This window comes from Cryptotermes secundus, unplaced genomic scaffold (genome assembly GCF_002891405.2).
Source record: "Cryptotermes secundus unplaced genomic scaffold, Csec_1.0 scaffold683, whole genome shotgun sequence".
NCBI lineage: Eukaryota > Metazoa > Arthropoda > Insecta > Blattodea > Kalotermitidae > Cryptotermes > Cryptotermes secundus.
Genome location: NW_019729903.1, coordinates 660,284 through 678,070, shown reverse-complemented (window position 1 = coordinate 678,070; position 17,787 = coordinate 660,284). Strand labels below are relative to the sequence as shown.

Here is a 17,787-nt window from a genome sequence, read left to right as displayed (position 1 = left end):
CACTCATAAAGATCTATTGGATCTGATTTTTGACCACGGCATGGCGCGTCTTCTGGTTGCGGATGGTGGAGACGACCTCCAGATGTGGAGGGCAACTGCGAATACATTGAATAAACAGTCACGGAGAGCCGACAAGGGGTGGTCCTCCACCTGGGGCGTTGCTCCTGAAGCTAACAACTCCTGACCGTAAAAAAATAAGCTTGTTACATAATGGGACAAAGGGCCTCGGGCCTGGACAGATTCTTTGGATACTGGCAGGTTAAAATATTTTAATGTGAAAATTAAGGAATGGAAAATTGTATTACCGCTATTAATGACGTTAGCAATTAATTGAAAAATGGAACAGAGTGTTGTGTTCTTATGAATCTGATATTAATCTTTATACGCAAACAAGATACTGACCAACCAACAACATGAAGGCGAATCCATCGTGAGAAGCCACCAGTCGCTCAACTACTCAAGAATGTGCCGACATTTTAAGGGGCCCGAAGATTCATTACTGTGTTCACAGGAGCCTACCATTTGTCCATGTCCTGAACCACACCAGTCAAGTCCATACCAACCCATTCTATTTCTCTAAAATATCTTTATATGCAAATCATAATGTTGCTGCTTGAGATCATGAGTGTGCATGAGCTGGTTGCAAGTAGTATTAATTCTGTCGGTAGATGGATCTGCGAACAATATTTTCCTTCTTGTCACATCTCATAATATTCGTGAGAAATGCCCGTTTAGAGAAACGTGAATGAATGAATGGAGAAACTTAATTAAATTTGAATTTTGTAGTTCTTCAGTATCAGATGTTGTGAGTGTAGTCTCACCACTCGGATCCGGGCGCCTATTGCTTAACAGTTCCAGAAACTTCAGTGTTACCGTATAGCAGTTGGATGAAACGCGTTTGTAGTCTGGTAGTTGTTCACCAGTAATTCTGAAGTAAACCAGCAGGTTAGTGCAGCTTAAGGAAACACTTGATGTTTATTCTGAGAACCATACGCAATATATAAAGACGATGTTGGCAATGTTCAGAGTTTCTTTTTGTATAAACTGTGTCTGAAACTTCTTTCAGGCGACGTCATGAAGAAAGTGACTCTACTAGATTCTATTTTCAATATACAGTTGAAGTAAATATTGCCTACCATGCGTCTTTTTGAGTGAACAGGCCTTTTCCTGTCGTATTGATGCTTCTCAAGGTGAACTGTATTCTCAGGGGTTTTTTATATAGAGTAGCTGACAGATCGTTTGAAAATGTGAGAAAATTCAGAGATTCAGGAGGAAATAAAGAGGAGACTGAATCCGGGTAATGCTTGCTACCATTCAGTCCATAACCTTTTGTCTTCTCGTCTGATGTCTAAACACGTAAAAATTAGAATATACAAAACTATAATTTTGCCCGTGGTTCTGTATAGGTGTGGAACTTGGTCTCTGACATTAAGTGAGGAACATAGATTGAGGGTGTGTGAGAACATAGTGTTGAGGAGAATATTTTAACAAAAGAGTTGACGTAACAGGAGGTTGGAGAGAACTATATAATGAGGACCTCCATAACTTGTACTCTTCGCCAAGAATAATTAAAATTATTAATTCAAGGACGGCTGGTCACGGTAGCCGAGCAGTCTAAGGCATGCACTGTCTTCGCTCGCTCTAAAGCCGGGATCGTGGTTTCGAATCCCACTCAGGGCATAGATGTTTAGTGTATGTGTGTGTGTGCGCGTGCGTGCGTTTTTTGTGTTTGTGTGAAGGTAAAGGCCTTGCGACGAGCTGATCACCTGCTCGAGGAGTCTTACCGAATGTCTAAGATCTAGTAAACAGAAGTGAAACGGAGAGTTTGTTGGAAGTAGGCCAAGGCCCAAATTGGGGCTGTAGCACCAAAATAAAAAAGTCAAGGAAGATGAGATGGGCAGGGCATGTAACACGAATGGGGACAAGAGGAATGCATATAGAATATGGGCGGGAAAGCCGTTAGGAAGAATAAGACGTAGGTGAGTGTATCATATTGAAATGAATCTTTCAGATATAGGAAGGAATGTTAAAGACTGGATTGATCTGGCTGAGTATAGGGACCAGTGGAGAGCTCTTGTAAACACGGTAATGAATCTTTGGGTTCCATAAAATTCTGGCAAATCCTAGAATAACTGCGTAACTGGCGGCTTCTCAAGGAGGACTCAATGGAATTAGTCCTTGCTTGCTTATTTAACGATGCTATCAGTAGCGGAGTTATACTACGTCGAATGATTAATGAATGTGAAAAATTTGGTGGAATGAGAATTGGCAGGGGAGACCAAAGTACTCGGAGGAAACCAGTCCCATTTCCATTTACATCCCACGTGACTTTGGATGAAACCAGAGCCGTCGCCGTGGGAAAGAGAATAGAAGCCGCTCGAGCTATCGCACGGACCAACAAAATCCTACTAACTACTGTACTCAAAGGGGTTAACATTTTTTAGGAGTATAGCTTTCAGTGAAGTATCATCCCCCCAAAGATTTATTTATATTATTCCAGATCTGTTGTTTGGATTCCAAGTCTGTCAAAAATTCTTTTTTTTCTAATTCAATTAAAATTATTTTGACAGTATGGCGGTTAATGTTGATGGCCGATAAGGATGGGAAGCTGAGAGACTGTTCTCTCTTTCTTTCTAACAAACGATTTAGAGCAGTTCATTTAAAGTAAATTCAATTTCTGGGCAACCATCAAATTACGTCTTGTGGACTTAATAATTAAGAAAGGACTGGGAAGTGCTGCTATTATCAATACGGTTTTAATTAAAGACACAACACATTAAAAGTATAGACGCCCAAGAAACTTCATACGCATTTAGTAAGGATAATATTGTCACGTGGTATGGAGTGACTGTAGACGGGGTTTGGATTGGTAAATAGAATTATTGACCACTTACAGGCAGTAACTACAAATGACCATAATATTATCACTATTTCCACACTTTACAGTTCACTGACACTCAGTTTAATGTTCTCAGTCTGTTACTAGACGTTTCCTGGCAACGGTTCCAACACTGGCTATTCCTCCATACTCAAGTCCACATATTTCCGTACAGAACTGATTAAGCTCTAAACTTATCCCTTGCTCATAGTATCCCGGCACATGCAAGATATAAAACACATCTCTTCTATTGTTGCGTTCGTGTTTGTTGCGGCGGGAACGTGTTTACCGAGCCGCTGCCCAGAAACGGCCCTGGTATATCCACCCATCTCGAGGTCATTGCATAGCAACGGCTCTGCACTCTACAGTAGGTTTCATGTTTACAATCTAATTCTCTCCCGAAAATTATTGTCTTCTGTGCTGTAAAGCCGTATAGTTAGGAGAGAATCCAGCGTTTCAGAGGAACATATCGTTTCCATGTTCAGAGTTGACGAGTAAGCCGAGCAAGAAAGTAGCAAAAGCAGGCGACAAACTCAGCAGCTAAACCAAGGATATGCTAAACTTAATAGACACGGTTGTGAAATTTTTTTTCAAGAACTTATACGAAATAAGCAGAGCCGTGGTTGTTATATCTTTCACGCTGGTTTCTTGCTTGGCTTATTCTTTGACCCTGATGATGGAGGCGATATGTTCCTCCTAAACGTCGGTTGACTTTCTACGGACTACACGGTATGATATCCCAGAAGATAGAATTCTTCTTACAAAAATGTATTTGTTAAATTTGGGCACCCATTTAAAGATTAGAGGTAAATTAATATTTTAATTGGTCTGAAAGTATAGTACTCACGTAATTCAGGACAGAAGCTAGTGGCAGGATCCTGTGAACCTTCTGGTTTCATTGAGTAACTATGCTACTATTAGCTTCTCAAGAAAGATTTAACTCCCACGAGTTCGTTATTATGAAAGTTTCATGATTGAATTCGAATGCCTGGCACTCGACTCTAGGCAAATCCACCATTGCTTCACACTTTTAGCTGATTTGATTTGATTTCTCTTCTCCTCCCCATTCATCCCCATCCCATTCCACCCCTTATACCCTTCCACTCAAATTTCCTTTCCTTTTCTATCACTCAAAATGAAATTTACCCTTCTATTCATTTTTACTCCGGACAGTTTGACTGATCTTCAAAACAAACAGAGCTCTCTCGAGTTCAAATGCAATATTCCAAATATAGTTGAATGACCTGCAGTCAACTTAATACGAAGGTTCAGTATTGACAAGGCTCGTCTAGCAGCACCCCTTTAGATTTGTACTCTGGAAATTCTTGTTTCGAATCTGGCCGAGACACGGGGTTTCCTTCCGTCCTGTCGCTACCTATCAACACATCTAATCCGTTACTGGACACATATCCAAACGAAATAACATCAGTTGATACATTACTACTAAAACCTCAAAAATAAAATTATTCGGTGTGGGATTTTTTAGTTTATAATGACTGTGATTATGGTGATTGCTGTGTTGTGAGATGTGACACGGTATGTATTGGTAAGCACAAAAATATCGAAACTCCTTACTGTCTGCACTTTAAGCAGAACTGTGATCTTTCCTGCAAGTCTAAGGAAGCACATTAATCTGAAATGTTGGCACCCAGCGGTGACTATGAAGAATATTATCTTCTGGGATGTGGCGCCGTATTGTCTGGTATAAATCTAGCACACTACACTTTGTTACAATCCCAGAAGATGGGATTAAGGATTAAGGGTCAAGTTATTTAAGAGTTAATTGAAAATGCAGAGATTTAATTTGCTAAGCTGACGTAGTATTCAGAAAAAGTACGTGATTGAATAGACAGAATCTGAAGGTAAAGGTAAAGTTGGCCCTGTGCTTAATTAGTTAAGCATTATGTCATGAAGATATGTGAGGGAGTGGAGTCATAGCTCCACCTTTCTTGACATCGGCTCTTGATGGAGGTGAGTGGTCAGCTTCACGCCCATGCCGCTTACGTCAAGGGAAGAACCCCCGGTACCCATTGGATAGGAGGTTTTAAAATGTTTTTCTTGCAAGAGATTTTTTTTTCTGAGAAGAAAAGGTTCAGTTTTCAAGTTAAGATGTTTCATTGGATCAGTATCCATACGGTAAGTGCTTCTGTTTAATTCACCATTTTAATCGAATTCCGGCTTTGACATTTTTCAATTACTAGGAATGCTGGGGGTGAATGCGAAATTAATTAAACGTTGAAGATGCTGAAGAGGAAGCCTCGTACCCGGAATGCCACGTGCAAGCGACTAATATTTAGATAACAGGCGGAAGTAGTGCCGTACAGGCCAGTTCAAAAGTAAGCAGAAGCCATCGGGAATGTTAAAACTTCTGAATTAACATCTTTCTTTCATAACATGATTAGTTTAATCAGTAAACGACAGTTGTTACTCTATCGGTACAATCTGATTTTGCCTCCGGACACTGCGTTTAAGCATTTCATGTGATTCACACAAGGAGAAGCGTTTTTTCTTTCTCTACAGTACAAAGAAGGCAGTGGTTTTAATGGAGACATAGTGTTTCCTGTGAGGTACGAATTGATTTATTGAATACTATTTAGAGCCAACTCATAACTTCTGTCCTCTGCTCATAACATAGTCGACATCCTAAAACTACCTTTACACTTCCTAAAGATAGATCCTCTCTTAAACTTACCTCCACCAGGAGGACTAGCGGGCACTGCTTGGGAACCTTCAAAATCGGAGGAAAAATTCCTTACCGCGCCTTAAATGCAGTGTTTCTGACTGCCATGTCTCCCCACTTTCTCTTCTCTCTCTTTTATTCGTATTTGAACAAGGTTAATATCCTCCTTTTTATCAAGCGATACCATTGTAGGAAAATTCTGAAACAGTACCAGCTATTTGACTGTAGAATTCATTGTCTCATTACAGTGTGAGTGAAGATTTCATGTAGCATATTGATTTTGCCCAGTTGTAATAGGACAGCTACCAGCGGCTTCTCACGACGGAAGGACGTGAATGTGGGATTTATGGTGGATGAAGTGGTATTAGGAGAGCTTTCTATCCCAGTACATCAGCACTCCCATGACATTTAATATTAATCCATTATTACTTCCATCATTATGAAGGCAGCAGGTGAATACGGAACGTTACTATCTGTCGACAAAACTACACGGTGTCACACCCCAGAAGACGGTAATCCGCGCTCGTAAAGGATGTTAAATTCCAGAATACCGTTACGTAAAAAGTTTATATTCTTACTGGATTCAGAATATATGTAAGCAAATGGGATAGAGACAGATAAGGTTGACCTGGAGATCACGTGATCAGTCTTGAAATGAGAAGACGCTTGGCATCATAGTATTCAGTTTTGGTAATGAATGACATTACATAATTTTATATTGTCAAGCGTATTGGGTGTGACTATAGACAGGTTTTGGATTGATGATCGGGTTTATTGGACTCCTTGATACGCAATGCGTGACTGAACTTTACAGTTCACTATTAAACATACACACATACACACTGTAGTGCCCACAATCACGTCTTCACTGCCGTTGCTTAGTAGTGGTTTCTAACGGCGGACGTTCCCCTTCCCCCCTGGGTTCCCGAACTGTTCTCTGCCTCAGCTACTGTCTTCTAACGGCAAAAACTCACAACCGAATCAGAGAGGTTCTCTAACTGTAATTTCTAACTTGTCCTGCTTATAACATTTCGGCATGGACCGTGTAGAAAATACCTCTTCCCTCAGTTACCCCATCGTTGCTTTCGTGTCTGTTGGGGTGACCGCGTATCACTAGTGAGGCATCGTCTAGCAACGGCCGTTGTTTGGAGAGCCATCCCTAGTAGCGGCTGCCTCTGCTGACTTCACTATTCGGGCTTCCTGACATTTTCAGGTAGCGGCCTTGCAACGGCCTGATCTCCCGTCCCGGAGTCCTACCGACTGTGTGAAAGATCAAGGAACTGAAAAAGCGGCCAAGACCGAACAAAGAGCTATAGAGATGGACAGAGAAACAGTGGATCTTTATTCTGCGAACCACATGAAACAAATAAATTTTATTTACAAAGTACGGGGTTTTCTTAAGATTAAAGCCGGTGGTACATATGGTGATCACTGTTCTTTAAAGGGCTCAAACAGTTTAGTATTGTTGTGAAAGGAACCAAATTAAAGTTTAGTATGGTTTTGCTAAATTGAGCAACTGGGCAAGTTATTGTAGCGGCAACGCTCTAGACTTGTATTTCGAGATGCTGTTTTCGAATCTCGGCAGGGACATCGGCTGTCACGACTAATGAATTTCACGGTTTGTCTCAGTATCGCCGCGTAAATTCTCGTATACTGCTTCCATAAGGTTACGACAACTTTCTTCCATATCATTTCAAATTAATCACTCACCAACCATTCTGCCATTCGACGTCATGCAGTCTTGAGATACTGGCAACGTCGCAATATAACCCCCACCTCCTACCCACACAAAAGCAATTGCGCAAGTACAGAGCCGTTTCTCCATGGGACTAGCAGCAAAAGGGTGGGGCACGGAAACATATCACGTGTAAGTCCACTGAGGACAGAGGTGCAGGTTTTTATTGCTTTTTCTGTAGATGTTATTGAAACATGTGTTTCATGGAAGCGAACGAACAACATTTTACTGTACAAGTTTCGGAATGTGCAACAAATCCCGTGCTCCATAGAAATGCTGGTTTGAGATCTCGGCTGGGCTCCAAAATGTAGACAGGAACTCGGATGTGCGGAACTGAATGAGCCACCAAACTCCGTGCGCAGTGAAAATCAATAATGTCTTCCAGTGAGATCCATGTAAAAGCAGCCTACACTGCCTCTTCGTTTTCACGGAACAAATAAAAATATTCTCGGACTCAGATTTGGCACGTCACGCAAACCGTTAATTGCCGATCACAGCGGCCATGCGGCTTAAGGCAGGAACTGTCTTCGCTCGCTCGAACGCTGGGTTCGTGGGTTCGAATCCCACTCGAGGCATGGATGTCTGTGTGTGCGTTTATTCTGTGTTTGTGTTGTTCTTTGTGTAGGTCGGGGCCTTGCGTCGGGCTGATCCCCCTTCCAAGAACCCCTACCGACTGTATATATTAAGAAACTGGAAAAGCGGCTGAAGTCTACAAAGGCTGCAGAGCCATAGATAGATAGATAGAGAGATAGATAGATAGACCGTTAATTGATTTTGTAAGGTAAATGTAAAGTTGTCCCTGTGCTTAATTAAGCACAACGCTATGAAGACATATATATAAGGCAGTTAAGGTGTAGCTCCAACATCCTTGACCTCGGCACTAGTTATAAGTGAGTGGTCAGCTTCACGTCCCTGCCGCTTTACCCCATGGAAAAGAGCCCCTCCCGGTATCCATTGGATAGTAGGCTGGGTGTGCCCCCGATTAGATCTGAACGATGTGCAGAAGAAAAAATATTGTTCTTTCCGGGAATTGAACCCGGGTCGCCCATCCTGTAGACCGTCGTTTTACTAACCTGCTTCCCCCAGATCTTCATCAGCTTTTTATATTACTGACGGACCCACAGAGCATCACAAATGATGCCATATCTATTGAAATAACGCATCGTTTAAACAACTGTACTGTCTGAAATCATTCTGAAGGCACGTTATCGTTAGAAATGACGTAAATGATTATATTATTCATTCATAAACTGCGCGGCTACTGTGATCAGCAGATGAGTTCATCGCCATTACAAAGTTGTTAGATTCTCAACATAAGGTGGTGGACTAAGGTCATCATACAGGAGACTTTGCTGAACACAGGACTTCTCTTCCGTAAGGTTGCCCACTGGAGGTGTGACGTGTGCTCAAGAGATGTTCTAGACAGACACAACCATGATGCTCATTATTGCTCATTATTGAGGAGTACAATGCTCTGGGATGTGACACCGTGTTACTGCTTGCTTCTTAGTGTTTCCTGCTTCGTAAGTGTTCCGTAAATCACGAATATAAAGGCCATAGATTCTACAAGATTACACGGAGTAAGATCTCAGAATGGCCATAGCTCAAGCGGTTAGTCGCTGGCTTCCCACCGCGGCGGCCCAGGTTCGATCCCGGGTATATTCAAGTGGGATTTGTGCTGGACAAAGTGGCGCTGAGGCAGGTTTTCTTCGAGTACTTCGGTTTCCCCTGCCAATCTTCATTCCACCAGTTGCTCCACAGTCACCCTCACCTTTCATCTGGGGATGGTACAATAGGCCAGAAGTGGCTGCAGAACAAGGGACTTAGTCCCACCCTACTAGCATTAAAAAATCTTATAATACATACTGCTCTGATTACCTCATGCCTAATATGCAGAGTTATCCTAAATTATTTCGGGGTTTCGGTGGCCTATAATTTTCAAACCGAAAACAAAATAAAACCGCCTACTGAATATGAGAATGTAGCTCAAATATTGTTTACTTGACAGTGATGTACTCGCCGCATATGGCGTTTCAGCAAAATGGTACACTCCGCATTTAACTCGTGTTGTCCGAGGATTTCTTGACATGAATTTTTCTGGGCACTGGGTTGGGCGTGATGGATCCGTGGCCTCCACGCTCACCCGATATTACGCCGCTGAATTTCTTCCTGTGTGGAAACGTTAAGGACTTTATTTACAAGACCTCTATAGCCTCCCTCGATGAGCTGAAGCTCAGAATTTTTGCTGCGATCGAAACAGTTACACTTCAAATGCTGGAGAAAACTTGGACATCTCACGTGTCACGAAAGGTGCGCATGTTGAGGTTGTTTAGCATTCTGCAGTATTGATTCTACGGAGAATAAAATGTTTCGAGTTACAATTTTATATTCCTTAAGCAGTTTTATTTTTTTTTCCATTTTGAAAATTACAGGCTACGAAAACACCAACATTAATTTAGAATCGCCCTATATTACTAATTTTGTGTTTTCAACCCAAAACAATGAGACCATTGAACACTGTGAGAGATTTCAAATAATGGACATTTTAATATTCTAGTTTTGTGTCACCCAAAAACACTTACATGACTTATGAAAAATGTACTACAAATTCTTACCTTAATTGTGGTCAGCTTTGCAAGATGTTAACTGATCTTTGGTCAGACGTGTCTCTAGTTGTTGGCAGCACTGACTGCGAGAACTTATTTTGTTGTCTGTCTTGTTCTGTTAATATCAATTGATGGGGATATATCTCACACACACAAGAACACAACAAAACATGACGTCGACGTTTGTTCCACGTAGTTTACAACACCTTAGAAACACCAAACGAATTTTTCATATCTTAAACTAACACATTTCTTATCTTCTTTTGTATCAGTTCCTTTCCTGGAGGCTCCAACTAAGCAGTGACATTTCTACAACCATTGTGACGTTTATTTCCCAGCGTTTTTATATGGGTTATTACTATTTTTTAATTTTCATTCTTTGAGAAATATATCTGTAGAAAGTAATTGAAATGAGTCTTAGTCTATGTCTGTCAAAAGTAACTTCATTTCCGTTTATTTTGCTTCACTTCTGGTTTGATTCACTTATATTCTGATGTTCTGAATTCTTAGTAATAATTTCAAATGAACCAGAAAATTGCTGAGCCAGTTCGTAACAACATGAACAGATCTTCTTTTGTTATTTATGTATAAAAATTTTTCTCACAAATTTCTGAGAAATACACAACTTTTCATGAAGTTTAACACAATAACTTCCAGTACTGATTATTACAGGGAGCATGACGTTTTGTGATACGTGACGAGAATTGAAGGGTCCATGTGTTAACGTTACTATGTTACATTAGCAGAGAGGAAATGGCGCAGTTCCCACCCTCCTCCAAATATTATTTCACACTTTATTAGCTAGTATAACAAAGTACGTACTTGCTAATTTAGTGTTTTATTATACCATTATTCCTGAGTGTCTATTTGTGACATTGAGAAATACACAGAAACTTATACCTCAACACGTTACAAAGAACTACACATCAAACACTGTCTCAGCATACACGTGAGTCATACGGAGACATAAAGTTTGCAATAACATCGATACAAACACTTTTATCAACATTTTATTTGGAAATCTAGAGTAGGTTTTACTAATTTTATGCAAAAAAGGGATTGTTTCTCCGAATGTAAATGGTACAATTTTTACTTATGGCCGGAGAGGGAATGCTGAAAAAATGATTTTTTTTTGTGTGTGTACAGTTGTATGTCTCGTGTACACATCTCTTTGTATAGTTGTGGCAGTTTTAAGAGCTTCCTATTCTACTGAGTTCTTTTGACTTTCAATTGTTATTCTCTCTTTTCGGAAGGGGGGAGGGCGGGATTCATTAAACGGTGGAGAGGTGAAACAAATTCACTGCCTTTCTTCCATACAGAAAACCCCAGTTTTTAAAACTTGAGCAAAATAATTGAAGGTCGTAAGTTTATTAGAAGGAAAGTAACTTACACACTTTTTTACTTTGTGCTCCACATCAAACCAAGCGAGCAGATCTAACGAGAATTTAAAGTAAAGAATTTTGATCTTCTATAAATTTTGAGATTTTCACGGAAATGACTGATTATTGATTTTCGGGTTGTGATTTGGTGTAGTCTTGCGGGCGGATAAGGACATATCGGAGGAACACGCTGTCTCTATCTTCAGTGTTAAAACGTGTAGGATGTTGAATCTGGCCCGTTGTAGAGGCAGGTTCCAAGGAAGTAATGATTTTGGCCCACGAGATGGGAGGTCTCAATTCCAGTCCGCCCTTTTGTCGGAAAACATAGTGTGCGTCTAAAAAGGAACCTTTTCCCATCCACCATTCCCATTTGCATAGACTGGGACCCTGTTTCTACAACCCTGCCATGGGTCCTGTTGCTGTCAGGATGTATAAACCCAGCAGGTTCCTTGCATTACACACATAAACCCTGAAGATGGAAGCAGAATATTCTTCCAAAAAGTAGGTATCCGCTCATAAGACTGTACTGTATCACAGTCTAGAAGACCATCTGAAGCTTTGATCGTTACATAACCGAAAACTGCATAATACACTTTAGAACTTTATGACAGGGGAAGTTATTATCCAAAACCGGGCATCGAAATGTGACTAAGTGTGAAGAAAGCATGAGGATGTCAAAAAAAATAGGTCTCTTGTATTTCTGCTATGTTTAATTTCGTTTTTATTTCTATAAGCCCCTATGGTTGTAAATGATCCACGTATAAAATATGTGCTATATTTCAGTGACGTAATCAAATGTTTCGTCATATCCTCTCTGTTCATGTCCTCATTTCCGTTTTGAGGCAGCGACGTCTGAGCGTCCTATATGTACGCGACGCGATGTTCGTTTGTAGAAAACTTTGTGTTTTGGTGTTTACAGTGATTGTGAATTCATTTCCACCACAGCAGGGCAGGTGTTGCATAAAATAACTGTACAATTAAAACCCAAAATCTCCACCACAATCCATTCCATAGTCCCCGTCATCAAAACCTAAATCACCATAATCATCATGCACATAGGTCAACTCGTTATTGGTTGCCGTTGTGTTTGCAGTGATTTCATTGTTAATGACGGTGTTGTTGACGTCATAATGATTGTTGATGTGTATGTCGGTGTCATTATGGTAGAAGCCTCCACCGTGCCCAAAGCCATAGCCGCCGAGGCCCCATCCCCAGCCGTGGCCCCAGTTACTGAGCGCTGCGCCCATCACGACCCCTGTAGTGAAGTCTCCCGCACCACATCCGTGATGGTCTCTTACTACGATCGTCGTGTTGTTGCTTGGAGGCTGCAGGGGTTGTATGGGTGGCCGTGCGTACCCGTTCTGTGGAAAAGCTCCGCTTGAAGACTGCATGTGGTTATTGGTGTTCGTGTATGACGGAGGAACCTCACCCGGCATCGACGCTGCAACACAAGGAACATATAATGACATCCTGTGAGATCGGAAGCCGACGGCGCAGACTGTGAAGAGTCATATCTCCTGACATCCCTTTCTATTAGCCTACTTTCCATATTTAGGGAGCCGGGATAGCGTAATCAGTATAGCGACTGGCCGGAATAACGAGGCGTGGGTGTTCGAGTCACGTTAGAAGTAAGATTTTTCCCTTCTCCACTCCGTCCAGACCGGTTCTGGGGTCCACCCAGCCTTCTATTCAATGGATACCGTGGGCTCTTTCCCCGGGGGTAAAGCGTGAAGGTGGCCACTCACCTCTAACTAGTGCCGAAGACAAGAACATGTGGATTTATACATACACTCCCCCATACGCCTTTATGACGTAGTGCTGAATTAGTTAAGCACAAGGACAAAGTTACCTTTTCATACTTTTTACTTTACTTATTTGGAAACAAGAAGTTCTAGGAAGAACCAATCGTCTGCTTTCCCTTGATACCACACGGATTGCATAGAAAACGACGCTTCCTACAATGTTGCTGTTGTTGCTTGTGTATTAGTTACCGCGGTAAAATTATTACCGAGCTGTTGCCTAGTAGCAGACACACAGAGAAACAGATTTATGGCAGAGACTTATGAAATACGCAGTTGAGATGGGCTGAGGTGCCATGATAGACATATTAGGTTTCATAAAGATTGTTTCAGCCGGTCACGGTAGCCGAGCGGTATAAGGCATGCACTGTCTTCGCTCGCTCGGAAGCCGGGATCGTGGGTTTGAATCCCACTCAGGGCATGGATATTTGTGTGCGTTTTTCTGTGTTTGTGTACAAGTAGAGGCCTTGCGATGAGCTGATCACCCGCCCAAGGAGTCCTACCGTATGTGTAAGATCTAGAAAAACCGAAGTGAACGGAGAAGTTCATGGAGGTAGGCCTAGGCCCACTGGGGCTGTAGTGCCAAGGAAAAAAAAAGATTGTTTCAGGCATTCAAAAGTTGGTAAGGGAGGGTACACAGATACACAGATAGCAAGGTGATCTCATAAGAGTACTTTTATTTTTATAAACGAGGTAAGTAGGCCAAACATAAAGCTTATGAAATCACCTTGCTGTCTAACGTTGACAGGCAACCTCTCGGTAAACACGTTCCTGCGACAACTAATACACATGCGTTGTTCTCAATGCATCCGTTAATTTATATTGTAGCATGTAGAATCGTTGCTATGCAACGACCGTCGGGATGGGCGGATATGCCAGGGCCGTTTCTGGGCAACGGCACGGTAAACACGTTCCCTTTGCTAGGCAGCAGATTCTTAATAATGTAACAGTTGAACTATAACAATGGAAGAGATGCATTTTATATATGGTACGTGCCAAGATGTCATAAGAAGGGGACAAGGTTGTTTGATAATTCAGTACGGGAGTATGTGAAGAGAAAACTTGAGCCGAAGGCAGAGGAACAGACATTGTTGGAGCCGTTACCAGGAATCGTCCAGTAACAGGCTAAGAACACTTAGTGAACTGTAAAATATGAAAATAGCGATAGTGTTTAAACTTATTTGTAGTTACGACCTGTAAGTGTTCAATAAATTCATTCACCAGTTCAACCATAGTCACATATGAACGTGACGATATTTTTAGTGTTTTAATTATTTCTATATCTCTGCAGAATATTATTGTGGCCTCAACCACACGGAGTTCTTAACTTTCTGTGTACAGAGTGAACTGTGAGCTGGGGTGTGACACTAAGCCTCCCCTGTCCGGCGAAGCAGATGACGTAGCGACTCAGTCTTGTTCTTGGAGTAGCGATATGGCACAAACGGTTCGTCGGAAAGGAACTCAAGTGAAGGTTCTGAAATTCGTATTGATCTTTTATGTAACTTCCGTGGGAGTGAAAAATCAGGTCATGTTTAAAAATGTTGTAGTTTCGCATGGGTATAAAACTTGATGTCTGACATTAAAGAAGGAACTTGGTGCTGAGACGAATATTTGGACCAACGAGGGGTGAAATATGAAGCTGAAGAAAAGTGCACAGTGAGGTTCTTCGTAACTTGTACGCTTTGCCAAATATAATTGAAAAGATCTAGACAAGAGAGATGAAACTGGCAGGACATGTAGCACGTATGGGTTGAAGATGAATGCCTACAGGGTTTTAGTGGGAAAACTAGAAGAAAAGAGACCACAAGGAAGACGTAGAACTGGAGGATATTATTAAAATTGATCTTAGAGAAATAGAACGGTTTCCCCTGCCAATCTTCATTCCACAAATTGCTCCATAATCAACCTCACCTATCATCTGGGGCTGGTACAATAGACCAGAAGTGGCCGCAGTACAAGGGACTTAGTCCCACCGCACTAGCAATAAAAAAATAGATAAATAGAATGCGGTTTTATTGACTGGATTTTTCTGGCTTAGGATAGGGACCAGTGGCCGGCTCTTGAACACGCAATGAAACTTTGGGTTCTATATTTTTTTTTTAAATTCTTGATTAGCTGAGCAACTGGTGGGTTCTCAAGAAGGACTCAGTCCCACAGATATAGTTATTTAAAAAGTGTAACTGACCTTGATATCTCGTAAAATGAACAATATTCAAATATTTTATTTCATGCAACATATGTCCCAATTGAAACTATTAGAATTCCATGTGATGCTTCTCCTGATGCAGTAGATAGCAAGCAGTTTTTTTCGAGGCGATAATGTTAAGCGAGTTACTTTTTGTAGGCCCGTCATAAGTTTTGTAAGAGTGAGATTTATACCTGTCATTACTCAGTTTCCGATAGCCACAGGGGGCAATTGTCAAACGTTATAGTGTTGTATGAATGTGAGCTGTATAATAGGCCAAGTACGAGAGAGCAGTCTTTTGTTGCCTTGTTACATCTATATTGTGGGACTACCTATAATAATTTGATGTTGATATGTGAGGTGTGCTATATATAGTGTGTAAAGGTGACCGTTTGCGGCTGAATATTTGTGTTGTTCATAGCAGATGGCTTTAAAAGTCGGCTTTGAAGTTTCACTCGATAACATGCAGGACTGGAAAGGAATACGGACGAGAACAGGAGATACTTGAGACTTCCCGTTGAATTTTCAACGGGTGTTACACTCACTCACTCGCTCACTCACTCACTCACTCACTCACTCATGACGGTGAGCCCTTCTTGAGAAGCTACAAATTGTGCAAATACTCAAGAACTTTCCAGCGATTTATGGAAACCGAAGGTTCAATACCGTATTCACAAGAGCCTTTCATTGGTCCCCTTCCTGAGCCAGATCGATCCAGTCCACACCATCCAATTCTCTCTCTCTAAGATCCATTTTAATATTGTCCGCCTCCCACGTCTTTATCTTGCTGATGGCCTCTTTCCTCCTGGATATCCCACCAATATCCTATACGTATATGCATTCCTTCTCGCCCAATTCGTGCTACATTCCCGCTCATCTCGTCCTTCTTGACTTGATCATTCTAAGCATAAGTACTTGGCGAAGAGTACAAGTTATGGAGCTTATTATGCAGTTTTCTCCAACCTCCCGTCACTTCAGCTCTTTTCGGTCCAAATATTCTTAACACCCTGTTCTCAAACACCCTCAGTCAATGTTCCTCCCTTAATGTGAGAGACCAAGTTTCACACCCATACAGATACACAGGAAAAATTATAGTTTTGTGTATTTTAATTTGTATGTTTTTAGACAGCATACGGGAAGACAAAAGGTTCTGGACTGAATGGTAGCATTACCTGAATTCAGTCCCTTACCTGCTTACTCATGGAGCTGAGCCCTTCTTGAGGAGCCGCTAATTTTGCAGCTACTCAAGAATTTCCCATCATTTTATGGAACCCGAAGGTTCATTATCATGTTCACAAGAGTCCTTCACTGGTTCGTATCCTGAGCCAGATAAATCCAATCCATCCCATCCCATCCTATCTCTCTAAGATCCATTTTAATATTGTCCACCCACCTAAGCCTCCATTTCCTTTAGCTTAGGTCGTTTATCCAGAGGATCCGTCCAGGTCCGAAGCTTTGTGTACATTTTCATAACAGGCTTATTTTTTACGGTGAGAAGTTGTTAGCCCCACGCCCAACCCCAAAGCTGGGGGACCACCCCTTGACGGCTGTCCGCGACTGCTTATTCAATATATTCGCAGCTTCCCTCCATACCTGGAGGCCGTCTCCTCCATCCGCAACCTGAGGACGCGCCGTGCCGTGGTGACAAGGGACCCACCTCCCTAGATAGTTCATATATCAGTTTCCGTATATCTACACATAGCTTTTTATATGTGATTAGTTAGAACAAGGGACTCAGTCTTTGTTTTGTTCGGCTTCCCAAGCAAAATGTAGGCCTATCTGAAATCCATTGTACACTTAACGACTTTCTGCACAGCATGGGAACACAGTAAATGAATATATGAACTTTGATTTGTTCCCGAGCTTTGCTTGGCTGCTAATGGAAGTGCAAACGAAACTCTTAGCATTAAAGAGGTTTCCCCCACTGAAGCGTATTATTCTCTTTCTCCTTTGAAACACGAGTCGTCTTCAAAATGAACCGTGATTCGTGGAATATCGACTGTAAAAGAAAAGTTAATTAGCATTGCAAGAGATGAATTCGACATATGACCTCATTTCATCTGAGAAGGTTTGCCATGAAATTAAATTATTAAATGTTAGAAGCCTTTGCATTTGTGCTATCATCTGTTGGAGCTCAGCATATGAAACAGGAATTCGTTTCTGGATTTTTTTTTTAATGTTCTTTGTAAAAATCACAGTTGAGTGATCGGTAATGACATAGTTAATACAAGCATCTTATTCTAATAAAAGAAGAATAATCATTCTTTGAAGAATTGAATGTGCTGCCATCTTACGGCACTTAATCGTTTGAAACGCCGCGCCCTAGCTCAAGCAGTTAGTCGCTGGCTTCCCACCGCGGTGGCCCGGGTTCGATCCCGGGTCTGGTCAAGTGGGATATGTGGTGGACAAAGTGGCGCTGGGGCGGATTTTCTCCGAGTACTTAGGCTTCCCTTGCCAGTCTTCATTCCACCAAATTCTCCATCATCATAATCACCCGGGGCAGGCTACAATAGGCCAATCAGTGG

At 41.6% G+C, this 17,787-nt stretch overlaps 1 protein-coding gene across 2 annotated transcripts in view; it reads right to left on the bottom strand.

Moving 5' to 3' along the window:
- Positions 1–17,787, bottom strand: part of LOC111865785 — a 325,696-nt gene that overhangs the window by 29,152 nt on the left and 278,757 nt on the right. For both annotated transcript variants that reach the window (XM_023854066.2, XM_033751957.1), the window contains exon 6: positions 9,909–12,719. In XM_023854066.2, coding sequence (XP_023709834.1) covers positions 12,256–12,719 — 464 coding nt within the window. In that variant the 3' untranslated portion in view covers positions 9,909–12,255. The remainder of the gene's footprint in view (positions 1–9,908; positions 12,720–17,787) is intronic.